At 38.8% G+C, this 26,651-nt stretch overlaps 1 protein-coding gene across 3 annotated transcripts in view; it reads left to right on the top strand.

Annotated features, from left to right (window-relative positions):
- Positions 1 to 17,477, top strand: part of CSNK1G3 (casein kinase 1 gamma 3) — a 120,309-nt gene extending 102,832 nt beyond the window's left edge. For 2 of the 3 annotated variants that reach the window (XM_075526322.1, XM_075526321.1), the window contains one exon: positions 17,203 to 17,352. In XM_075526322.1, the coding sequence (XP_075382437.1) occupies positions 17,203 to 17,278 (76 nt within the window). In that variant the 3' untranslated portion in view covers positions 17,279 to 17,352. Of the gene's footprint in view, positions 1 to 17,202 lie in introns of all 3 variants that reach the window. The other variant, XM_075526318.1, reaches the window with a different exon arrangement.
- The last annotated feature ends 9,174 nt before the right edge of the window (positions 17,478 to 26,651 follow it).

Raw genomic sequence — 26,651 nt, 5'->3', positions numbered from 1 at the left:
AGAAATAGTTAGGCCAGCAGGACCGGGGAAGTGATCATCCCCCTGTCCTCGGCACTGGTGAGGCCGCACCTTGAATACTGTGTTCAGTGTTGGGCCCCTCACTACAAGAGAGACATTGAGGTGCCGGAGTGTGTCCAGAGAAGGGCAACGAAGCTGGTGAAGGGTCTGGAGAACAAGTCTGATGAGAAGCGTCTGAAGGAACTGGGTTGTTTAGCCTGCAGAAGTGGAGGCTGAGGGGAGACCTTATTGCTCTCTACAACTACCTGAAAGGAGGTTGTAGTGAGGTGGGTGTGGGTCTCTTCTCCCAAGTAACAAGCGATAGGACGAGAGGAAATGGCCTCAAGTTGCACCAGGGGAGGTTTAGATTGGATATTAGGAAAAATTTCTTCACTGAAAGGGTTATCAAGCATTGGAAGAGGCTGCCCAGGGAAGTGGTTGAGTCACCATCCCTGGAGGTACTTAAAAGCCCTCTGGATGTGGCGCTTAGGGACATGGTTTAGTGGTGGACTTGGCAGTATTAGGTTTACGGTTGGACTTCATGATCTTAAAGGTCTTTTCCAACTTAAATGAGTCTATGGTTCTATTATAAGTCTATGGTTCTATAATACTGCTGCAATATTTGAAGGAAGTGATGACGATCCAAAGGAATGTGTGAGGTACTGCATAAACCTTTGTGTAGTGATGAGAAACTAGAAGGCTATGTAAGAGTTATTACCATGGAATTGCTTAGTCATATTTGCGATTATCTATAACTAGATAGATTGATCAGCCAGTATGAACTCAGATGCTAGAACATACTATTATACTGTTTTTCAAATGCTTGAAGTGCTGGTACTGAGTGGCCATTACTTGGACATGAAGAGTCATAGATGAACAGCTGCCTTTCTGGAGCTGAGCTTGAGACACAGCATAGCTGCAAAATGTTCATTCTGGTTTTGATGCAGTCGTCTTTAGTTCACAGTGTAAACCCACACTTGTTTTAGCCAATTGACATTTTGGACATGGGTTCTTAAATGGGTCTTAACTTTCTCATATATTAATATAGTGTTTTCTTTAGTGTTAATTTTTTGCATTGACTAGAGAGATTGTTCTGGTGAACTTAGACAAAATAGCATGAATTCTTCAATGCTTCAGATACCTAAATTCTCACAAAATGTTGTCATGCATCTTGTTGGCTTCGGTAGGTGTGATGAACCCATTGGTCCTATTTTCTGTACTTTATGCTGACTTGCTGTGGCAGGTGTACCCGCCCTGATAGAGACTGGGGCTTTAACATAGTGGCTACTGCTTCTTTTCATGCCCTTACTTTCGCACCCTCACTTTTTGTGCTCTTATGCCCTTACCGTGACTGTTGTCACGTACACAGCCACTGGCAGATGGAGCCCTCAGCTGACAGGAAACTGGCATGGTCGTATATGACCGCCGGTCAGATTTGACTGGGGTATAAATGGCGCCCTGCCAGAGGGCAAATGGAGCCGGCCCTCCTTGGAGCAGTGGGTCTGCAGTTGGGGACTCTCCTCTTGGGTCAGGATGCTGCCCAAGGAAACTCTGCAGGGTTGAGAGCCCTCATCTCATAGGTGAGTGATTGCAATCTTGGGTCATCGTTCTAAAGCTCAGGAGTTCTTAAGTCCGTTGTGTAGTATTGATTTCTGTTGGTGTCCAGAACCTGTGGTTTACAAAGGATCGTCGGAGTACCAAAACACTGTTGATTAGAATGAGTCTTATTTGTTATTTTATCACCTGCCTAATTTGACTTTGTGCACCTCTGTGGCACTTGCGTAGTATACCAAACAAAGTTTCAGGTCATGGTTCTTTTCTCAGACTACTTGTTTTCTGTGCCATAAAGAAACATCTACAATTCTAAAAATAAAGGTGGTGCTCAATCACTTATGTGTGAGAGAGAACTTTCATACTTCAGCTGAAGAATATGGGAAACCTCGAGATCCATAACAAACCACTACTTGCACGTGATATAAGGTATGCTTTTCTCCCATGAGCTTTCCACGGAAACAACCTGTGTCTGAGAAAAGAATGAATCATGTTCCTGGAGGCAGGGGGTAAGACTGAGGTAGAGAGCAAATCTGTGAGATGCTAAATGTAGCTTAAATGTCTTACCGGAAAGATATTCTGGGTAATACAGTGAAATGTGGTCTTAGAATCTATACAGAGCTTCCTTAACTGGGAAAAGGCCCAAAATGTTGCATATTCTGGTTTCTACGATTAGGGAGGCATGAATTCTGCAGGTGCCTTTTCAGCATTGCATAACTTTCTGTCTTTGGAGCAGATGCATGAAATAGAGATTGTAGGTGGCTTTATAATTAAATATCTATTATATATGGTAAGCAAATTAAAAATTGTAATCAATGTTAACTTTAGCATTTGAGTGCTTGACTTGGCAGCTTTGACAGGTGCTCTTTCTCAGGTATGGTTATGTGTCGTTTTGTAAACACATGACAGTTGTTTCAGAACCTCTGGATTCATTGCTTAGATCCACCTCTAAATGAAATCGGAAGTAGGAGGATATCAGTTTGCTAGTGAGCTCTTAGGAATTACTTGAAAGCTAAGAAAAAGGCATTGAAATAATCAGACACTAATCTTGTGTCTGTCCAGCATTCCTTCACCAGATTGTCATTTTAGGTTCCCCATGTCTTCCCCAGCTCCATATTTTGGGTTTTGTGGATATGTACGTTCTGAACTTGTGCGTCCAATTCAGTTATAATTTATCTTTGAGGGGTAAGTCAGTTTGTCTCATCAGCTGAGAACGTACTCTGTGCATTCAGCCATGTAGGGTTGCCCTGAGAATCCCTGCTATAGATTTGTTTTCAGTGTTAGTGCCCTCTGTCAGTGAGCAAGAGGAATTGGAGGCAAAGTTCTTTATAACTCAAAAGTATTAGTTAGATTATAGTTAAGTATACATAAATTACTCCAATTTGATTGATAAACCTCCCTGCATGGACTGAAATCACAGCTGGATTAAACAATCTAAATTTACTGAGGCAAAGCTAAACTTGAAATGGTTTCTCACATGCAGGACAAAATGACTATGTTCCTATAATAAAGATGTATTTTCTTAAATTTAAAAATAATATTCTATAACCTGATTGTGCTATAATGCATTATAAAATAGTTACAAAAAATATCCTTTCTGGAAAAAAGAAGGTAATTTTTATAGTCTTCTCAGAAATACCCAAAAGTTCCAGTTGAAATGAGCCCTGTGTGTCCATGACCAGTATAGGGAATTTGTGTCTGTTAATTCTGCCTCCAAGTTGAGCATCAGTATTGTGTAGTACATCATTAAGCAACCTACAACACCTAAATATTGAATGGTATACTGTGATTAAATAGTAACATTTTATTTAGCATATTCCATTGATTTAGCAAAAGTAATTCATTTATCTCCTGACTTTGGCTAAAGGTCCTCCTATGAGGAACAGGGAAGTGTCAGCTCTGCTGTGTTCTTGTTCACTTGCATTATCAGGATTATCTTATCAGGATTGTTCATTATCAGGAACATCTGCAGTTTCTCTGCAGGAAGCTCTCCAAGGTCCGTGTCCATTTTGTGAAGTGTAGTTTAGTTAAAATGAGACCATAGAATCCGTAAATCCAGTTAAGTGGGTGCACATGAACTCTACTATATGGCAATATACTGAAATTGAGCAAATGAGGGAGGGCACCCCTGTGAACCCCTCTGTACTGTGGACACGCTCTCTTCCCCTAGCAGACCTCAGTACCACGTGTGACACGGGATGCTCTGACACACGAAGTAAGTGGGAACACCGGTGTCAATTTGTATGTTAAATGTTAATAAAGCTTAATTTCTTTCTTGGTCTTTTTGGATAAAAACTAAATATAAATAGAAGTTCTACTAGTTCCTTCCCACACCTTAGGGGATATTTTTGCTCATTCCTGGGGTTCGTGCACCCCACGTTGGAGCCCACGGGCTGAGAAAACTGAAGTGAGGCTCAATCTGCATACTCTCTGCAGGAGACCACATTACAAGGCCAGAAGTTTTCAACACCTGGCTCAGTACAAACGACGTCCCCAGCTCTGCCTTAGCGTTTTTAACAGTAACGATTTTGTTGGGTAGGTTTTGGTAGGAAGTGTGTTTCCACCTCTGAACCTTACTTGAACTCATGTTCCCACCTTAGTTTGCTTCTGTACGACTTTACGCAACCGTGGAAAGCTCTGAAATTAGATGAAAGCTCTGGGATTTTTTAGAATCTGAGCTTGATTGTTACAAGAAATCATTTGTTTGTGGGTCAGTTGCTCCTGCTTTGACTGGTGAAATATAAACTCAGTCTGGGATTCGTCTGTAAAAACAGGACAGACAACTGGAAAGGGTTTCTTACTGAGACAGTTTATTCCCAGATGTCTGACATTCTGCTGGCTGGGTACCTAGCGTGTCTACTTGATCTAGTCTAATGGGCGGTGGGGTCCCAGCCGGGCGCCTGCACCAGCAGAGTTTGGGCTGCAGGTGCAAGTCGGGCAGTGAGGGGCGGCTGGGATTTGGGCGTGCGGTGGCCCTGGCATGGCCAGAGCAGAGGCTGCTGCCAGCACGGACAGCCATGGGAAACCATGGGTGCCAGAAGGGAGGCAGGGCAGCCCCGGGGGCCTGCAGAGCTGCTGCGCCTGGCTGCAGGGGTGGAAATGTGGGAAGCCCCAGCCCTGGTGTGAAAGGTGTCCTGCTGTTTATGGGAGGTATGGCGTGGCTCGGCGAAGGAGCAGGAGCAGCAGAAGCAGCCTGCTGGAGGCCAGGCGGGGCCTGGCTGCGCTGTGCTGGTGAAAGGGAGGGGTCGTGAGGCTTGACAGCAGCGGCTGCCCCCGCAGGCTGCACCTCTGGGCTTCTTGTGGGGCGGTTTTCCTTCAAAGCCAGCCCCGGTGAAAATGCAGCTGTTGCTCTCCTCTTGTGGCCAACTCTTTGCTTGCACCTCTCAAGCAGGTGGGGATCATCTCTCTTGAAGTTGGGGTTGTGGCAGAAGAGTAACTAAAACATGCAAAAGAAGAAGAGTCAGTTGCCAGCCTGGGGAGACGGGAAAACACCAAGACAGGAGATCTGAGCCTTGTAGTGGCAAAAGACCAATGTGAAAAGGGCTACTGGGCATCTGAAAGCTAAAGCTTAGGCTGGCCAAAAGGTTTTGCTCTGCTTCTGTTAAGTAATGGCCACCCTTGAGTTCTCACCTGAGAAATGACCCGAGAAAGAACTGAATCTCAGAACATTTCCTGCCCTCCTCCTGCTCTCCTCCATTGCCAACGCTTATGTTACTGGAAGGTGAAGCTCTCATGCCAGAATCATTCTGCGAGTCAGCGCATGTGCAGGGGAAGTGATGTACCTTGCTGGGAGCAGAAGGTGCTGCTGCTGCTTCTGCCAGAAATTCATCAAGCGAGTCGGATGTTTCGGAGTTGCATTGCACTTTGAATCCGTAGAGGTGGAGCTGATGAAGGAAGCTTTTCATGCTGTCAGTTTCGAAAACTCTGTGAGGTCCTCTCTGTGCCAGCACTTCCTTTTGGAAGGCTTCTTCATCGATCACAACACAGACGCCATCATCAACCCACCAAATGGACTGAAACGGGTGGATTTGGACAATTCTCCAGAGCTTCTTTGGAAAGGTGGGGGATGCAAAGTCATCAGCTTCACCAGAGCTCTTCTCTGAAGAAATGGGATGGACTCTATTGGTGCTGTAGTCCTTGCTGCATGCTTGGAAATGCTTTTCTTCCTTGATGAATGCTAGATCAGCATCACAAGATGCTCTTTTGTCCCATCCTGGAGGAACAGGAGAAGTTGACTCTGCTGCCTCAAGGAACTCATCAGGGCAGAAGCAGGTGATGATCCTGCTCTCCTCACCAGCAGGCTTAGGCTGCAGCCCTTCGGCCCTGCATATCACTCAAAGTAACTGCTGGCTGTGCAAGCCTACCCAGAAGTTTGAGGTCTCTGGGGAATTAGACTTAGAAGGCCGACATCTTTCAAAAGAATGATCATTTTATAAGTAAGTGGGCCATTTTTTCCAGAGAACTATGAGGAGACTGTGTCCTGCTGACAGAAAATGGTCTCCACCTGCTGCAAATGAAAGGCTGAGACTGAAACCCAAACAGAAACACTACAGCCTACCTATGCTGACATCTCTACCCAGACAGACCTCCTAAGGACTGAAATAGCTGTCCAAACCTTAGGCTGGGTGGAGCTCCAGCATCTGGAAGTCCCCCTAGCACCTGAAGGCAGTAGTGAATGTCATAGCTGGGAGTATTCCCAGCTAGAACTTTTGAAACAAGAAGCTAAGTTACCAGAAGAGCTCAGCAGGCAGCTCAGCATCTGGGAATGTGAGCAGGATATCTGTACATTAGAACCAATGCCACCAGGCAAGCATGTGAAATATTAGTAATTGGAGATTCCTTACTGAGAGGCACTGAAGCACCCATTTGCTGTCCAGACAACTTCTCTAGGGAAGTTCCCTGCCTACCAGGAGCTCGCCATCACAATGTCACTGAGAGGCTGCCAAGCCTGGTGAACCCTACAGATTACCATCTGCTCTTAATATTCCACGTAGGCTTCAGTGTTACTGTGATGAGGGAACTTAAACCCATCAAAAGAGACTATTCATCCCTTGGAGCATTGTTAAAAGGATCAGGAGCACAGGTGGTCTCTATCCTCCCAGTCAGAGGAGGGGTTTAGGAAGGAGGAGATGAATTGAACAGGTGAATGCCTGGCTGTGTGGCTGGTGCTGTATTCAAGGTTTTGGCTTCTATAATCTCTTGATTCCCATGTGTAAGAAATCGGGCAAGGAAGGCAGGAGACCAGCACAGCTCAGGAAGGACCTCTTGGTCAAACTAAAGTCTAAGAAGGAAATGCAGAGGCAGTGGAACCAGACACATGTATCCTGGGAAGAGTATATGGACCCTGCCTGGATATGTAGGGATGGGATCAGGAAAGCTAAGGCACAGTTAGAGCTGAATTTGGCAAGGGATGCAAAGAAGAAGAAGCGCTTTTACAAGTACATTGGCCAGGAAAGGAAGATTAAAGAAAAATGTACAGAGAGAGCAGCCCTGCAGAGAAGGACTTGAGGATACTGGTGGATGAAAAATTGGACATGAGCCAGCGATGTGTACTTGCAGCCCAGAAAGCCAATTGTATCCTGGGCTGCATAAAAAGAAGCATGGCCAGCAGGTCGAGGGAGGTGATCCTGCCCCTCTACTCTGCTCTGGTGAGACCCCACCTGGAGTACTGCATCCAGCTCTGGAGCCCTCAGCACAAGAAAGACATAGACCTAATAGAGTGGATTCAGCGGAAGGCCACAAAAATGACCAGAGGGCTGGAACACCTCTGCTATGAAGAAAGGAAGGCTGAGAGAGTTGGGGTTGTTCAGCCTGGAGAAGAGAAGGAGACCTTATTGTGGCCTTTCAACACTTAAAGGGGGCTTATCAGAAAGATGGAGAGAGACTTTTTACCAAGGCCTGTAGTGACAGAACAAGGGACAACAGTTTTAAACTGAAAGAGGGTAGATTTAGATTGGACGTAAGGAAGACTTTTTTTTTTATGTGGGGGTAGTGAGGCACAGGAACAGGTTGCCCAGAGAAGTTGTGGATGCCCCACCTTTGGAAGTGTTCAACGTCAGGTTGGACAGGGCTTTGAGCAACCTGATCTAGTGAAAGATTTCCATGCCCATGTCAGGGGGGTTGGACTAGATGTTCTTTAAAGGTCCCTTCCAACCCAAACCATTCTATGGTTCTATGAAGTTAGGGCTCAAACTTCTGTTTCACAGCTGATGGTAGTGCTGGGATTCTTCCTTTCCAGCTTGCAATTGCAGTTAGCTAGGTCTTCCAGAAAAAGAAATGGAAAATTCCAATCTGAATCCTGGGGCATTTATATTTGTGATAAACTAATTTTAGATCTTGTGTTTTCAGATATCTTGTAGTTATTCTTTTAGGAGCTATGTATATCTTCTATATTTATTTGCTTGATGCATTTATCTTTTGTGTCTTTTGTTGCTTTAGTTCACCTTTTAAGAATATATGCTATAACTTTTGAAACAATTGCAACAGCTATTGAGAAAGACTATTTTGACATCAAAATGACAGGTGAGATTTCAGATTTTCTAAAAGCCATATTGTTTTACAAAGCAATTACCAACTGCTTTTTAGAAAAAACAGCTGCCAATTTTGAGGAAACTGTCAATATGCCAGATAGTTCCTCTTAGCAGATGTATTAACACAGGGTGAAATTCACTGTACAGATGGGCAATGCAAAGCTTTTTCTTTAGTGTCATGGAGGCTGGATTCATACCGTGTCTCATTTTGACTACAAGGCACTCAATCTGTGGAGGTTTTTTGTCAGTGCTTACAATTCCAATGTGTTATGGGGCAACACAGAGTAACTGATCTCAGTTGGTTTGTTTCGTGGATAGGTGTAAGAACTAACAAGCTAGAACTTCCAAAAAGATAAATGCAATGATTGATATCAAGTCTTGCTATAAATGTCTGGTTTGCTCAAAATACCATTGTATATACAACAGTTTTAAAAAATATGTTTTAAATCAAATATTTCTGAGTAGTATTAATACATTTTACTTGATAACTATGGATAATTAAATCAAATTCAATGGAGACCAACAGTAGGCTTATCTGACTTGACTTAAAACAATTTTAAGAAAAGATAACACCAAAAATTCAAATTCAGCATTGCTATTTGGACATTTTTTACTATTTTTTGACATAACTTAAGAAATCTGCTGTTAAAATGTGTGGTTATTTTACTTCAGTGTCACTTCAAATTGTTTATGCCCATATTAAAGAAAAATAGATTTATTTTTTTTTTAGAAAAAAATGTGTGCAGTAATTTCTGCTTTCTTTTGCTGTTACTCTGATTTGCCTCATTGATCAGATTGGTCAGTCCCAAAGTTAGCAATTGCTTAGATGAGATTAATTTCGTCAGCATGGAAGTGATCCATTTAATCTTTGTGCTGTTAGAGAGCAGTAGTGAATATCTGAATAATAAGTATGATGGACCTTTTTAGACTTGTTTGTCCTGTTATTAGAGAAACTTGGATTAATGGTTTTATTCCAAAGATTGCTAGCGTGCTAGACTCTTTTCTCCTAACAGAGATATGCGCTCCTCACTTTTTATGAAGAATAGTTACACAATCCAATAAACAGATTTAGACTACATGCATTAGTCTGAAGACTGTTCCCCAGTCAGAATCGCATTCTGGAGAAGAGTTGGGTCTCTGCGAGGAAGCCATATTCTTGAATTAGTACTTACGACATGTGCTCTGTATTGCATTACACATCCTACATGCACTGCACAAAATTGCAAGTTGAAAGTGCAGTCTTAACTTTAGCGTGATGAGAATGTTTAGTGATGCATTAAGATAATTCTAGTAAATCGGATAGTTTAAAATTTTTGTTCATCATAAACATACAAAATCTATATCTGAAAGTTTTACCTAATTAAGAAGTGCATCTTGTCTGCATAGTGGATGAATTGGTAGCCATAGTGTGTGTCAGTTCTGAGATCTGAATTATATTTCATAATTCCAGTACCTTAGAAAGTAATGACTTTATAATACGGACTGTACTACAAGAAGGCAATTCATTCCTCTCCTGTATTGCTGTCATACTTTAGAGATGAATGCATCAAACACTTTTTGGTTTGTGATCGAAGCCAGATTTTAAAATTCATATATGTCTGTACACATAACACAAACAGTTATTGGTGCTTCAAAGGCAAAAACCCTGCACTAAACTTGAGTGTGATTGTTGTATAAAACTTGCTGAGTTAAGCATACTGTGTGCCAAGGAATATGGCGGGGAAAATTAAGAGGAAGTAGGTTAGAAGCCTACTAGACTTTGAGATATTTAAAAGAAGAAAAAAATCCAATCCTTATATATGTAGTTTTCAAAAACAACATTATGTTTTCCAGTGTTTGTTTGAATGATCTGGAATATGAAGCCAATTCAATACCATATTTTTAGGACTAGTATTAAAGGCCAACCATTCTAGAGTAGCTTGGTAGGTAATTTTGTGTTCTGGTGAAGATAATTTTATTCAGGCTTTTGGCTGGAAAGATATTCTTTATGGTATGCCTATCATAAATGAACTTGGATGAGTTATTGGCACACTAAAAGTACAATCCATGCAACTGTAACGGTTGATGTGGAAGTTGTTCTAAAAGTCTTATGCGACTGCTGTATTTTTAATACAGAAAGCATATTAAAAGTACTTCACAAAGATACTTGATTTCATTTTGGAATTGCTCTAGCAGGTCATCCATGCAAATGCTAGCATATAGAACTCAGTGGTCTGCATTCTTCCAGAGTCAAATCATTTTGGAGGGACATATTCTAGAGAAGAGTTATTACACTACTGCCTGTGTTGAATTTGGTCCATGAGGCACAATTTAACCTTCCTAAGAAGCATGTCAATAGCAGCCAAACTGTTTTGTCATGTGGCTGTTTGTTTAGTCCTGTCTAGTAGCACACTGTAACCATTCTATAATACTGGTTCTCAATACTGAAGTCTACAAATAACATATAAAACAGTGTATATCCATGTCTTGGATGTATGACATTCAATATTAGCATTGGGTTCCACAGTTAGTATGCTAGCAGGTTTTTAGATGCAACTTTTGAGGGACTTAGTGATAGCGCTGGTGGCTCAAAACTTGATTATGGGCTGCTAGTACTATGCATGGAGTAGTTTGAGCTATGTACCCTACATTTTGACCTATCATAATTATAGATTGCATATGAGTGCAATAATGGGCAATGGTGTCCTGCAGCTAGTTGCAATTTGTGTATCTCCTGTCAAAATAATAGTAATAACCCCACCCCCATCGCCATATAATGTCTTTTTTTTGGTCAGTGTACTACAGTTGACATTGCTGGATTTCATTGGATACAGCTGACATGCTTTGGTTGGATTGTTGTTAGTGTTGAGGTTGTTTCTATCAGGTTCCATATTTTCACTAATATATTTGTCTCAGCTGATCTCTATCCTTGCATGAGTGTAACACCTTGATGGTAAGCATTTGTATAACCACCCTCACCAGACGCTCACGTTTCCCACTCTTTCCCAAGCTAACTGCATAGCAGGTAGATTTCCAGTCTCTTGACCAAGTTAATTCCCTGTGGGAAGGGAGGAATACGGAGGTAAGGATTGTTTTTAGACAGGAGCTGGGCTGTCTAGGATCACTGGCATGGAGCTATTGAGGGAGAGAAGGAGCCGTGGACCAAAACATTCTGTACTACTTGTGCAGACACAAAACGAACATTGCTGCTGAATTAGTTTTTCCATGGCGTTGTGTTTCTCCCCCCTGCCTCCGAATTCCTGCTACGGGTGCTAAAATACTTTATTTCAGCTGTGCTGCAATGCTGCCACATAGAGTGGACATTTGAAAGTTCTTATTATTTGTGTTTTGTAACTGAAATCATTAGTTATTTCCAAATAAAATATGCTTTACTGGAAACTGTAACCGGGCATGGAATAAATACTTCCAAAAATGCTCCATTTTGTAGCTAAAATATGTTGCTTAAAAAAATGCGAGCACCACATACACAAAAAAACCCAACCCAACTACTGATCTTGTGTTCAATATGTTAAACTGCTGTAAACGTTGACAACCTGTGAATGTTCAATAGGTGTCTCAGGTAACTAGTCTACAAAAAAGACTGTAAATTTGTTTTTTAAGAACTATCTTATAAATATTTGTATGTTTTACAACTTGTTGAAATTATATTGTTTTAAATTGTACAGTAGAGCATTTTCTGTGTGCATGGAAGCATACTTACAGGGCACAAATAATGCTATCTGCATATTTCTGAATATATTTATCTGCTTAAAGAAAAAGCAACTGATACTTTTAACCAGAAAAATGCACTCAAAATTTCAGCAGCTCTCTTTTCATGACAGCAATATCTATGGTTCTGAGCCTTCCAATAACTTTGGAAGTCTAATGTACAAATGTGTAATGCCAAAATTAGCACAGTAGCTATAGTTACTGTGTACTGATGACCATCTAGGAACTGAGGCACTAGTGTACAGATAAAACTGAATTAGAAATTGACCACATCTTTCATCATGGAACTAGACTTGTGCAGTTATTCTTATTGATCTGGTTTAATAAGAACGTGAAACTTATCAGCTTACAGATCTCTTTGGGATCCTCTCTTTGAATGCATACTCCAGAAAGTTAAAATTATTTTGCCAGTGGGATAAGAATGCATGAATAAAACTCAGGCACAGATAGGCCTGAGCCTGGTTGCTTTGGTTTGGTTTTTTTCCCAGCTGTATTGCTCAGTAAGTTTTCAATCTGTGTATTTGGTATTTTTTATCCTGTAGGTGGGGCAGTGCTAATGATAAACTATGTGCCTCACTTAAAAGAGAGAAAAGGGAGTTGGGGAAAAAAGCATTTTGGCAAACACTCTGTTATAGGTGATTATAACAACGAATTTAAAATGTATGTCAAAATTGAAAAACATGAAAAATTACATTTCCTTTTATGTGAAGCTGGTATGACCTTCATTGTCTGAAACAGCAGGAAATATTATTTCTATGGTAACTATACTACACTTTTAGCCCGATGGTTGTTAAGCAGAAAGCTTAGCATGAATAAATATAGATAGAAATTGTCAGGTCACATTTCAGTGAGAGTTCGTGTTAAGCAGTAATATAAATGTAAGAGCTTACAATGAAATGAAATTCACAATGTAAAGGTCAAACCTGCCTATAAGAGTCTTTTAAGGAAAGCTGTTGGACTGAAAAGATTCCAATTTTGTTTTAATAAACGGTAACATAGTACAACAAAACTAGGGCATTTCTGCTGGATAAAATGTGATTCAAAGTAGGGCCCAATTCAGCAGAAAAACTGCATCTGCTTCCATGTGGGTGATCTTACCATGCAACAAAACCTTTCTTTATAACATGAGTGCTGCTCTTAGATCAAAACAGAATAGAACAAAAGCATAGATAAATAGCCAGCTGTTGCAATTTTTAACTTTAAAATACTCACACACTGAACTTTATGGTTGCTGAAATGTTTGAGTGATTTAAATGCAAACATTCCCTATTAGCATAAGTAAAATGTTAGTTTATCGTCATCACTGATGGTGTGGGGTTTTTTTTAGCCTTACCTTCAGCAAGCACGCTAATGTAAGAGCAGTGTAGCAGTGAGCTGTCATAACCTGTCATATGAAAGAAGGTGCAGAGCTAAAGGCACAAAAGCAGTTTGCATGGAAGGTCAGCAGATCACTTCTAGTCAGTGTTTCATGTGAAGATACAAGGTTGTCTGACTCAACAGCTGTGAAGCTTTTAACGAAGTATATTTAAACTAAGATGGCTTATCAGAAACCACAAGCAGTCTCAGCATAGACAGGTGATTACAAGGCCATTGCTAATGAATTTTTGTGACTTTTTTCAAATGTAGTTTTTCCAAAAATGCTTAATTCAAATTAAGAGTAAAAACAGATAAGGTTTTGAAAGTCACACTACAAGAACAGCCATGTTGCAGCAGACTGAATGTATATTTAGCAGAGTAGTCTGTCACCATCAGTGATCACTATCAGATACCTAAGAAAGAATATGAGAAAATGAAAGCTTATAGTAATACTTCCCCAGTAGTCACCCCTTTCAGCATTCCACAGTTCAGGAACTTTCTCAGACACAAGCAGTATTTATCACTTTAATAACCTCAGTGAATTTTATATTTTCTTCCGTGAAGTTGCCTGATTGCTTTCTGAACTTGAACTTCTACATGTATCCAGAGCATTTTTGACACCAACTTTCATGTTCTACACCGGGTTAACTGTCATGTACCTCTTTTAGACACTAGATGCTTGGAAAATCTTGCTGTTAACTTTCCTAGATTAGTTCAGCAGAGCTTATCCAAAACCTAGGCTTTTTTTTTTAACTTCTGAAAATGGGCATTAGCCCTACTGTATGAAAGAACTGGTAATTCTGTGCAATAATTGTAGAACTTTAGAGGCTGATACTCAGAATGCAAGATCATAAAATGCTACCTCTTGACCAGAATAGTTTTGTTCCCCGTAAAACACCCAACGCTGCTTATCACAGGTTCAGTTGCTGCATAGTAACACTGAAAGCTCTAAGGTACACTAGTGTGCTGATGCTAGTAGGATTTTAGAAACTTGCCTTAGACTGCCACTGAACAACTTTAGCAATGACTGCTAACAGTGCTAGAGCCTGATTTCTCAGATCTCCCTTCTATTTCTGTGGCATGGCAGTGGTAAGGAAATTCAGAAACAGCTGCAACATTAATTGAATCGGCAGGCTCTGACTGTATTCTTGGTTGCACTGGCACATTAACTAGCCCTAATATATAGTGCTGCATCCTTTTTCATGTTTATTTTTGTTACTTTTTTTTTTTGTTATTGATAATGCATTGCAGTATTTCAGGATATCAAGGAAAATAATCTGGAATGGACAATTGCTATCGTTTTTCTATTTGGAATGCCTGTTTTGACATCTTGCATATTTTATCTGTACTTAGTTTCTAATTTTTCACGTCTGCTTACACTATGCAAATCAGTTAGATTTGTCCTCAACTGGTCATGTTTTGGAACTTTCAATAAACAGTGAAGGTCTTGATTTCTGAGCAACTAATAAATGAGAAGATGTAGTATGTTAAGTTGTCTTCTAATTATATACATCTCTGTTTAGAAGTACTTGAGGCACAAATTAAAAATGTCAGTGTGACACCAGTTGTGATCTTGGAACACATGAAAGGAGCAATACTAATGCTGCAGCATGTGCACTGCATTTGAGGGGAGTTTGGTTTTGTTTGTAATGTTTATTGCCTATTTAGCCACAGGCCTCCTAAATTGAACTTTTATTCTGGACTCGTTCTTTTTTTTTAATGTGAATTCTTGGCTTAAGTCTTGAGAAAGCTTTTTAAACATATTTTTTCCCACCATCTGACAAGTATATCCCCTAATTCCTTTTAAACAACAGTGTAAATTTACACTGTAGTTGGAGAAAGTGCTATTAACTACCATTATGCATGTGTCTGTAGCTGATTGTAACTTTATTTTGTTCATTTTGTCTGTCTTCATGATGCTATTTTCCCTTAGGCTTCCACTTCTATTTCAGTACTCATTTTAGCCTGTGTATTCGTTGACACAAAGGCTTGTCTTTACTTGCAGTGTGAAGTGCCATGCTATAGCATTAATATTTCCAGAGGAAATACTGTCTTCTGACACTATACGTACAAATGCTCAGTAATAACAGACAGAATACAAGTTTCTTGCCTGCTGCCTTAACATCATAACTTACAGTTTATGAACTGTTTACTGCAACATTAGGCACATGAAAGCAAAATTCTAGAATCATAATAGCTGGCTTCAGTAAACCCAGTCTTCTATCATATTGGCGATTGGCTGTGTTAAGTTTCTAGATGTAAAAGAGAGCACCTAATAATGCTGTAACTTCATAAATGTTGTATTGGCTGCTTTCTAATTATATCTTTGACATTCACTATGTATGACCCTTCCATGGATAATGCTTGTAACAGTCTGTCTGGTGATGGGTAGAAGTTGCAGGTGTATGCCAAATAATTGGTTTAGATCACCCTTTCTTCAAGAGGAAGATACTCTTCATCGCAAGCCGTCCATGCAGAAATGATGCACGGAGCAAAGAGTCACGGAGCTTGCTTAGATAATTTGACTGACTCACAGCAAACCAAATAAACAAAACAGCTGTTTCCTCAGATAACTTTTCTGGTAGAAAAACATCTGGTTTCTTTCCCATATTTCTATATTTCTCATTAGGCAAAAGCTGTAAAAATGTTTTTAAACATGCTTCAGCCCAAAAAGCTTTAAGTTTATTGTCTAAGGAGAGCCTTATCACCTGTTTCAGACAAATTCAGATCTTTTTGGGGAGGTAAACTGGACTTCTATATTTTGGATATCCTGTTCTACGTAGCTCACAGGAATATTGTGAACAGCCTTGCCTGTAAAGTTTTTGGAGCTGGTCGCATGATGAACATTGTGGGTCCTTGTCTCTCTCTGACACCTGGAACTTGTGGAGTACATATAACACCTTAAATTATGTGCCCAATACAACTGTGAAGTGTTTGCCTCTTTTTCTGGGTTGTGTGTGTGAGCAAGCTTATTTCAGAAAGTGACAAGAGCCTCTTGATTGGACAGGAGGATGAAATGTACTTATAGATGTTTTGAGTGACTTAGAGTGTATAGACGTAGCCTATGGTCCAAGACACACTGAAGGAATCAATAACATTTTCTGGTCTGTCTAGACCTTGAGGCGAGGCTTGTCTGGTTTAAATCGTCATGGGGTATTTGCTGCTTTTTGTTACACCCCTGACTGCGGTAGATGGTAATGGGTTGAGCAGAGCTGGAGGAATTCGGGCTCCCTCATGCTGGAAGAGCTTGGGCTCCCTCATGCACGCTGGAAGAGCTTGGGTACCTGCATGCTGGAAGAGCTGGGGTACCTGCATGCTGGAAGAGCTGCTCGGACGTCGGAATCCGCAGGTCAAAGAATCTTGCATGCCTGCCGTCTCTTTCTCCTGCTCCTCGGCGTGCGTGCTCGCCGGGAAGCCTGTGCGAGGAAGTCCGAGCTGCGCACGGAGGAGTCTTGCAACTGCTGGTTGTGCCACTTGATGGCAGCATTGGCTACGTGTTCGAATCGGGTCCTCCCGTCCTAAGGCTAGACTGAGCTCTCGTTCAGCCTCGTTAAACATCAGTCGTGTAAAAGATTGATAGCAATGCAAATGTATTTATAACCACTAGAGATAGTCACCTTCCACCCCAATTAGCCTTTGAATTGATTTAGTGAGAAAAACATCTATTATGGAATAAAAGTCTTAGAGATTAGTGTTGCATTATTTCACTACATTTGAAATAGCTGTAGGTAAAACGGCCTTACAGGCATCAATAAGCTTTAATATAATAAAGTGCTTTTAGGCTATATCGGAAGCAAATTACAAGTAGAAGGTTTGTTTGCTGAGTAAAATATAACTACAGGTACGTTGGGTTATGCTGGGCCTCTGTGGCATTTGCAAAATCCAGCTTATAAAATTTTTCTTCTCATTCTTTTATTTTTAAAAGGGATTAGTTCATGAGAATTTGCTTACAATAAAATCATTGATTACAAAAATATGCTTCTTTTTGCAACCTAACAGTAATTAATTATGTTTTGAAGTTGCCTGATTTTTTTCTATTTTCCCTTCTTCCCAAATGCAGTTTGCTGAAAAGAGCTTGGATTGAGTGGGGTGGTAATGGTTCTCACTGTGGAGTGCAAGTCCTAGGTACATCCTGATGACTGGCTACTACTGCTAGGAAAGGATCCAGGAAAGAAGAGAGTTCTCTACTTGACATGGAGCAAAAAGAAATTATTATAAAGGGCTGGTATGGTTTAATGCTTCTAATTTAAAGACCTAATCTAGGTCACATTGAGTTTCCATTACAGGTGAGAAATGCTATTTCTTTGAAAGGCAAATTTTCCCTCATATTTTATAATGCTGTACTGGTTTTGCTGCTTTGCAGCTATGATGTAAATTAGCTTTCTTGCTAAGGAGTACAATGTGAACAAACAGCTTTTGAAAACAGAACTGGAGCTGGAGCTGGGTGCTTTCCAATTAAGATGCCCCCCCCCTCCCCCGCCCCCCCAGTATAAAATCTGCAACTCTTTGCTTTCTATTTATGTATTCATTTGTGTTTATATAGAGGATGAAGCTTAATGAAGTCTGTGCAGTCACAGCAGGATAAACCACTGTGAGATCAGATGTGGCCCTGTTCTGTGTGTGAGAGCAAGACCTTTGAGCTGTGAGTGTTCTTATTCTCTTCATTGTTCCTCAATCCATCTTTATTTAGTACATAGCTTGTATGTTTAACACCATTTAAACATAAAAGGTGTTCAAAATATCCTTCTATCCTTTTTAGTTTTAGGGAAAATTATAAGTTATTGTGGTTTTTATGACAATAGAAAAATATTTTACACAATTCAGCATGCTGTTTTGATGGCTGAAACCACAAAGATCACCTTCAACTCCCCACAGCAGCTATTGTGACTATTTCAAAGCCTAGTCTGAAATTTACCTGAATTTGTAAAGAACGCCTGATTCCAGATGGCAAAATATTTTTATTGATGCCAAACAAAAACACCCTCCTTGGTATGAAGTTGCAGTTTTACTTTGGATATTTGTAGCTTGCTTTCCAACATTTAATCAATGACTATGGGGACAAAGAAAAATGATAAAATAAGAAAGAAACAAATTAGCAATGCTTGCGAAGTATTTCTTTGAAAGCAGAACAGGGCTGAAAGGTTTGCTGAATCTAGATTGCCCTATAAAAATTGGAGAAAAAGAAGTAAAGTGAATAACTCCACGTTTAGTTTCTTTTGTAACCCTGTTTTGGATGTCTACAGTGCACTGCAGCACTGATACCAGATAATACAATGATATCCCACTTAGTCATTGTGAAGCATGCTTGACAATCAATCAAAAATCAGCTGGAAGCAAAATTTCCTGAAGGCAGCCTAGACCTGATGGGATTTGTCTTTATGTGTGTGTACATAACTGTGAGATACGCAAGCTTTAAACATAAACGGCAGGCATGCAAACTACACTGGGATTTAAAACATATATTGTACATTCTGCAAAATGTTTGCTTCTGCATATCTGCAATTCCAAAGAAATAACCAGTTCGATAAAAATAGTATCCAGGGAGCTAAAATTGGCATTGATTTTTAATTTACACAGAAGTTATTACAAATATATATCAGTGTCAATTAAAGCAGTTTCATTGCTTACAACATATAGGAAATCAAATTCCATGATTACATTTGCCATGCGGATGGTAGTGCTACTTCCAAGGTTCAAAGGTCACTGACAATTAGCATAAGATTTAAAATTAAATTACACTAAATATTGTTCACTTTCATTGCTTGAAAATTTGACAGGAGAATATGAATGTTAAATATAAATAATATATTCTGGCAGAAAACCTTCTTTTCAGAAAACCTTTTTACCTTTTTCCCTAAGGACTGCATTTTTAGATGTTTAATTTTGTATTCAGTCCATAGAAAATGGTTTGTGTTGTGCCTAGGTAACCAGATAGAGCTTATTTACCATATAGACAAGGCTTTATGCAATGTTTGTAGTAGCCTGGGAACACAACAGTGCAGATAAGATTAATAAAAAGGCAAAGGTAATAATCTGGCCCTGGTTAAACATTTCACAGGATAGCAACAAAAAAAGTCAGTTCAATCTATAACTGTAGGATTGTATTTGTATTTGTTAGATTTTGTTAGATTTTTCCCTACAGAATTTTTTTTTCATTTCTTCTCAAATTATATTATACTTCCAGTGATTAAAATATGTGTGTGTTCTAAATCTAACAGATGCTTTTCCAAGGAAGGACATACTAAATTGTGGAAGGCCTTTCTGCAAGGACATAATTTTAAAGCAGGTATTCTGGTAGTAGAGAGTAGATTCAAAGAAGAGAAGCTATTTCAATTTTCACTGTAGATACAATTTGAACGGTTATAGAATGGTTTCCACAGCAATTTAATGATATGAAGGCAGGAGCACGTCAATGCAGAACCTACCCTTGATTGAGTTTTGTCTTGTGTCTTCGTTGGCAATCTCAGATATGCTAAGAAGATCTGCACAGCCAGCTGAATGTGGGATCTATGCCCTTTATATAGCTGTGGAAAAGAAGTGGAATGGACTTGGGCCTATTGTTGGAAGGCATTGCTAATGCTTCTTTAAATGAGGGCAAGCTGTCAGCTGTTCTCAGAGATGTGATGGCTCAGTCTCTCATCGTCTGTGAAACTGTTGCTTGATGCTAATGTCCTCTTTAATTGTTGTCTGGTTTCTGAGAGGTTGGAAGGTGTTATAGTCTATGGTGTGTCCCACATGTTGGTGGAAGTTATTTATGTCCAGTGAAAACAGGGATATGGCTGGAAGTTAGTTGGCTTAAGCCTGACTAAAAAGGCAGTTTTCAGAAGATGGAAATCTACAGCAGTTCACTTGAGTGAACGTGTTTTCAGATTGTACATGGGACCACAAAAAGTGTCTCCATGTCCAAACCTTTGAGAGAGGGAGAAGTGTCACAAAACATGAAAACTATAAATTCCTCCAAAAATTTTCCCATTGTTAACAGAGAAGAATGGTATGACAGATGTGCGATATTTTACATATGCAAGATGTTAGAACATCTTGGTTTAAATTTAAGAATGCATAGGAATTTTCCGTGTCATGGAACGTAATCAGACAAGACTTGAACTAAGGAAACAGGGCAACATACCATTATCTGGGTTAGCGTACTACAGGTTTCTAGGGGTATACATAAGGAGAGTATTAGTGAATTCTGTAAGGACGAATCTACACTTTGCAAACAGGGTTAGTGTGCAAGGGTCTGTGTGAAGAACACTTGTGACATGAAGAGAACACAGATCAAAAAATGTCATGCTTTTAGTCCAAGTTAATATATTAATAAGAAACCAAACTGTTTTGCAACTTTTGTTTAAAGATAAAATGTGCGTTATTTAGGGAGTAAGGTGTTTTTCTATTTCCTATATAGTAAAGAAGAATTATTTGTAGAAAGTGTTCAGGGATCCACAGTGAACTAATGATTCTAGTATCCTAGATGGAAACTTTATTGTTTTTAACTCCTTGTACATAAGAGTACGTCTTGTAATTGGCTATTTGAAATCACTGTGAAGTGTTTCCGGATAAAATTTGTGGTAAAATTAACATGTGTTAATCTTAGTGGAGACATGATTTCTACTGGTAAAGTAAATGAGTTTGAAGCAAAAGTGAAGCATACTCTCCAGAAACACCATAAAGTTGCAGACTTATGATGATATTAAGATCAGTTTGAGGTAACTTCAGGACTGTAGTCCAAAAATAGCAAATATTTGTTTGTTAGAAAATCAAAGGCTATGTTGACTCTAGATGATTATTCTAAAACTACAAAAATAGCATTGTAAACTTGTATGTATACTGATTGCTAGACAGTACCTCAATTGTCATGGCAGATAAGGGGGCACAATACGAATGACTTAAAATGAATTGCTAAAGCATATGACTTAATGTTGGGTCAAGTGTGTGTGCACCCTATTGCTGTGTAAAAAAACAGTTTCAAAAAGCAATAATGCTTTCCAAGTTGTACAGTAGTCACTTTACAAAAGCAAAGATCATTGAAGACGCTTCTACTTCTTTTCTGTTTGACAGAAGATGTAGGAAAAAATAGATGTTGAGTCTCCAGCCCCAGAGGGAGAATGGGGTTACGGGTGATCAAACTGTATCAGGAGAATGGACTTGAGAAGAGTGATACAGAGGTGCCTTGAAGATCTATAAAACAAAGAAGATTGAATCAGAGACTGAATTTTTTTTAATGAGGATTACCATATGCTTTTTTAGCAGAGAAAGAAGTAAAGTTATAAAGCTTTGGCTGACATGTAACACCCTTAGAATATTCTGGTTTAGATGGTATTGGTTAATCAGTGTCCTCTGTGCCCTATCTCTTGAGAAACATGCAATTCTCTCTTCCTGTCTCTCCCCTCTTTCCTTTAATATCTGTAACTTTTTTCTTTTATTATGCTAAAAAGCTTTTACTTATAAGCCCTGTCACCTACTTTTCTTCAATGACCAGAGACAGTAGCTAGTCTGAAACTGTAAGAATGTCTTAAAGCCACATGGACACCTAATTTTTCTCGTCTGAAAACGTTGAAACATACCTCTAAGTGACAGCAGTGAATGTTTATCCTGTGCAGACAGTGCTAGGAAATTTGATGTCATTTGTGATTATAGCTGGTCTATACAAAGCCAAAAATAGCATATAGCATTTTTGCAAATTTCCATTTTTATAGCAAAACCAGCATATACCTTTCCCCTGATGAAAACCAAAAAGGTTTTTAGGACAAAAGAAGAATAAAACTGTATTTAACAATAGGTTTGATTTTACTAACTGCCACTTATAAGAGTGTTTTGAATTTCTAGAAATAGTTTCACTGTTTGCACTGAAACAGCATGGAGAAATAATACTAAGGATTTAAGACCTCCCATTGTAGCCATATTTATTTTTGAGGAGAACTGCAAAAAGTTAGTCTGCATCTAATGCACAATTGAAAGTAAACAAATTAAATCCCCGTAATATTTATTACATTTAATTTTAAGTAAATGTACAGATTCTTTAGGTATTTGCTGTCTTTTTTGTAGCTTTATTGTTTTACAAATGAGGCTGAAGAAGACAGTTGTTTTCTAAGAAACTTTCTAAACTATGAGAATTAAAGAATAGTAAAAAAAAAAGAAGCAGAAATGAGGCGGCTTTTTTTTCCACACATTTTTTCTGATGCACTCAGGATAGGGTTGTAATACATTCCACAGATCTGTTGACTCCTACTCAGTTCCTGATTTTAAACTTTTTCAGTTTATGTGACTGTCTACTGTACAAGTTCAAAACTCCCGATGAATGGCTTACCACCTTTCCAAGGTCTCTTAGAAATACCCACTGAAAAAAGGGTGACAAACCTGAATACAACTGTTCTATATTGTGTTTTCAAATCTGGGTTAGGTTAAGAACAGTTACTATCTGATGTACTTCAGTGTCATTAGTGCTTTGAAACTGGTTTATAATTGACAGGGATTCACATGACATAAGCCATTATCAGGACTGTCACATTCGTTGGCATTCTCAGAAGATACAATGTTTGAGATCGATATAGTGATTAAACAATGTTAAAATGAATGACAAGGATTTAGAAGATAAATTAGATGCCAAACTGAACGGGAGGATGATGCCACCCAACCTTAGATATTTTGAGAATAATATCACCCAGAAGCAGGAGACTTTGCAAGCAAATTCCCTTATCAGAACCATTTCTGATTATTTTTATGTCCTGTGGATAAGAAAAGGACTTCTGGAGTAACAAGAATTCCAGTCCTAATTCATCCAATAGTAGAAATTCCATGGGCTTAGGTCAAACAAGGATAGCTGATCCCCAGTTGTGCATGTTCTTGGCTTCTAGCCCTTGTGTTTTGATATTTTATGTGCTTTTAGGTCATGTGTAATCTGAAATGTATCAGACCTTGGTATAAAATAGATATCAGGAGATGCATCTGTTCACCTCTATAGACATAAGAGATGACCTTGGGAGTTACAGCTTCTTTGTTTTGCTCAAGGTCACAGATAAACATCATGGAATATAAATAGAGCACAATATGGCAATTGTATGATGTTATATGAGGTAGCCATGCAGATAAACATAAGCAGTACCGTTCCCAAGTATTTTCTGCTGTTACAAGCGTTGCCATCCCCATTTTATAGATAGGAGACCAAAGCAGTGAGAGATTAAATCTCTCTGTAATTCTCTGATGTAGGCAACTCTTTGAGTATATGCTGCTTGACTCTAAAGCTTCAGTCAGCAGTTCTGCCTCCACTTAGGTTACAGGATAATTTGTGGTTTAGTGGCATTCTTATCGCACATTAACAGTTACAATGGCATGTTGTAAATACACTAAAAATGCTTCTTTGGAAGAAACAGTGTGATTCTTTTTTTTTTTTTTTTTATTTTTTTTAAAGACGGTCTTATGGGAGCCATGCTACTTGGATCACTGATTAATGTATTAATTAATTAATGTGAGTGTCACTCTCATTACTCCTGACTGCTTACAAGCTGCTTAGCCATGGCCATCATTATACCTTGAATAAGGCATAGTTAGCAATGAGTTAATCTTTTTTTAGTTTTGTTTTGTTTTTAAATGGCTCTTCCAATTTGTGGAAATGTAGAATTTGTTTCCATGGTAACTTTTAGGCCTCAAAGCTTGTGGGAAAAAGGCTGGTAAGTGTATGATTTAGATTGTAGTTGCTGAGTTTTATTGTGTTTAAAATGTGGTTAAGTTGGAGCAATTTAGAGTAGTGAGATTTGGAAGGTCTGACTGAAATATTTTGCTAACATCTTTGTTATTCTGAGGTACAAATAATCGCAATGAAAATTTGACTCAGACCAGGTTTTTTTTTTTTTTATGAAGTGAGCTTATTATGCAATAGTTGCATTTGTGGACTGAAATAGTATTTGCATGCAGCTATTTCAGCAGAAACACTTTATTTTGGGAAAATTGAACTTTTTATGGATAAATATTGAACTTGAAGGCCTAATTAAATTCCTTGTATTTGTTGTTAGTACTTTTATATACAAGGTGTTTATTTCTTTCTCCTACTAATTCAGTTGCCAAAATTACCAGAAAACCCCAAATATTCTTATAGCATTTCAGCTCAAGGTAAATGTAGTCAAAAGGAAGCTCTTGAAGTCTGAAAATAGTTCTGCAGCTTTTACCTACAGTAGTATGATTTCAGTATTATCAAATCCAAACATGAACATATTTTTGATTCAGCTTCAAACCATGGTCTGAATCTAATGTGAGTGTGGTTACTATCTTCTCAAACTTGATTTTCTTTTCTTGTAGGCATTGTTAATACAAGAAACACTAGTGGTCTTCACGGTCATGTATATACAGCTGGTCTTCAAGGCAAGCTTCAGTTCATCCTAGGAAACATCTTGCATCTCTAATGTTTTCATGTAAAAAAAGAAAAATCATGAGCAATTTTGAGAGCTGACAGGGGTCTAGGTCCAAAAAGTTAAGCAACCCATGGTATATGTTGAGTATTGGTTATTTTCAATGTAAGAAGTTACCTCTGACCATGCAACTTGATTGGACCCAAACACAGCATCTGAACTGTCATAGTGAAAGAAATGTTTATTTTTCTTTAGCTTACTTTTCTTTGGTTAGGCTAATTTTTAACAGTTTTCTTTAGCTTTCATAATAAAAAACTTGCATTTAAATGCATCTGTTCATGGTACGGAAGATATTTATTGTTCCTAAAACTGAAGGCCTTTCTTATGAAGAGTAAGAAATGATAACACAGTACGATCTTGGAAGATAAATCATTCTGCTGAGAAGGATTTGTCACTGCCTGAAGTTGATGAGTCAATATCATTCAATTTTACTTGTCAATTTATTTGGATCCTCTCCACAGAATCTCTTTGCTTTCCCATTTTTTTTGTGGCTGTGAATATGCATTTGAATCTACAGAATGGATATCAAATCAGTCCGCTTGCTACTGAAATGTACAAGATTAGGATGACTACTTAGATGGGATTAAGTATGCTTAATTGTATGTGCTTGAAAATGTGATGCTTTTTCCCTCAGCTTTGCCAGTTTAGAGAGAGATTAAATTGAGATATATTTGTCATATCTTTCTTTTGATCATTTTTTGTTGGTGTTGTCCTGCTTCCTTTCCAGCTTAAATACATGATCTATGTCTGCTAACAGTTCTTCAGATAGTGCTGCTCTTGAGACTTTCTTCTCCAAAATATGTTCTTTGAATATATCAAATATGTCACGAACACCTGAATGCGTAGTACTATGCACATATTTTGAAACTAAAAACATGAACTGAACACTGTTACGCAAACTAGTGGATTTTTTTGTTGTTTTTAGTGTACATAATACAGTTGGACTGTGTTCTTTGTGTATCTGTATGCAGTTACGGTGGTGCTGCTGCTCATAAATACATTTTTGAAATAGAATGTCTGATTTTGAATTAAAAATCAGGACAAACTAAATTAATAACTTCACCCCTTCAAGTACTGGTAGCAAAAGTTATATCTTAGAGTAGGTGCCAGCCTAGGTATTTTGAACACTCTAACAGACTGGGAAACCAAGAACAGATGAGCAAAAAAGCTAATACCCATACTTCTCCATCATTTCATTATGTATATGAGTGACTGTTAAAAGACCTAGAAAGTAGAATGAAGCCATCTGTTTGCCAGTTCCCTTCATCCCCTCCAAAAATTGGTCAGTTTCAAACAAATTTGAAAGAAAGTTGGATTTCTCAAGGATATTTACATTCTTTCAAGATTCATGAAAATCAATGGAAAGAGAGCAGTGGCAGGAACAGCAGGCAGAGCTTAACCATTAGCCATTCATTTGGCACCAGTGTCAGCAAGCACATGCTCCTCACTACTGGAGATAAAACATAGGGACTGGAAGGAAGATCAGGGCTGTTGGTAAAGAAAGATCAGAGAAAACTGTAGGGAACTAAGTCTCAAGGGTTTTGTTCTTTATAGAGCTACTTGTTGGTTTTCAGCTTAAGATTAACCAGTGGCCATTTGAAAATACTCTGCACAAAAAAAAATAGTCACATGCTAGTATGTCCATCTTTCCCCTCTTTACCATGTCCCCTCCATTTGATCCAAGATTTGGAGTTTTAGAGTTGTAGAGTTACCAAGAAAAACTGTCTTTGTAGTTTATCATTTGCATCTGTATCTAAGGTATTTGCATCTATATCTTCAGTAAGGAGCCATCTCTTGTTCTGTTGCATTTCAATCTGGTTGAAAAAGGATGTGAAGATCTAATCTGAAGGCTCTGTGGTCTATTATGTTTTAAGCTCTTCTGACATCCTACCTGATATACCCAAATGGATATCTACAAAAAAGTCTCTGCAGATAATTCGTACATTGCTAGAGACAGAAGCTTGAATAAAGGCTGTGTCCTGCTTGGACAGAATAAACAGTAGAGTCAGTATTTAGGAAATTGTAGGCAGATACAGCCCCTGCCCAGAAGAGAAGCCAAACTATACTTTACTGGCTTGGCGCACAGTCATGATTTTAACCTGTTTTTGAA

The sequence above is a fragment of the Mycteria americana genome, chromosome Z (genome assembly GCF_035582795.1).
Source record: "Mycteria americana isolate JAX WOST 10 ecotype Jacksonville Zoo and Gardens chromosome Z, USCA_MyAme_1.0, whole genome shotgun sequence".
In the NCBI taxonomy this organism is placed as follows: domain Eukaryota; kingdom Metazoa; phylum Chordata; class Aves; order Ciconiiformes; family Ciconiidae; genus Mycteria; species Mycteria americana.
Note: the sequence above shows the minus strand (reverse complement) of the source record. Positions and strands in the feature narration are given on the sequence as shown.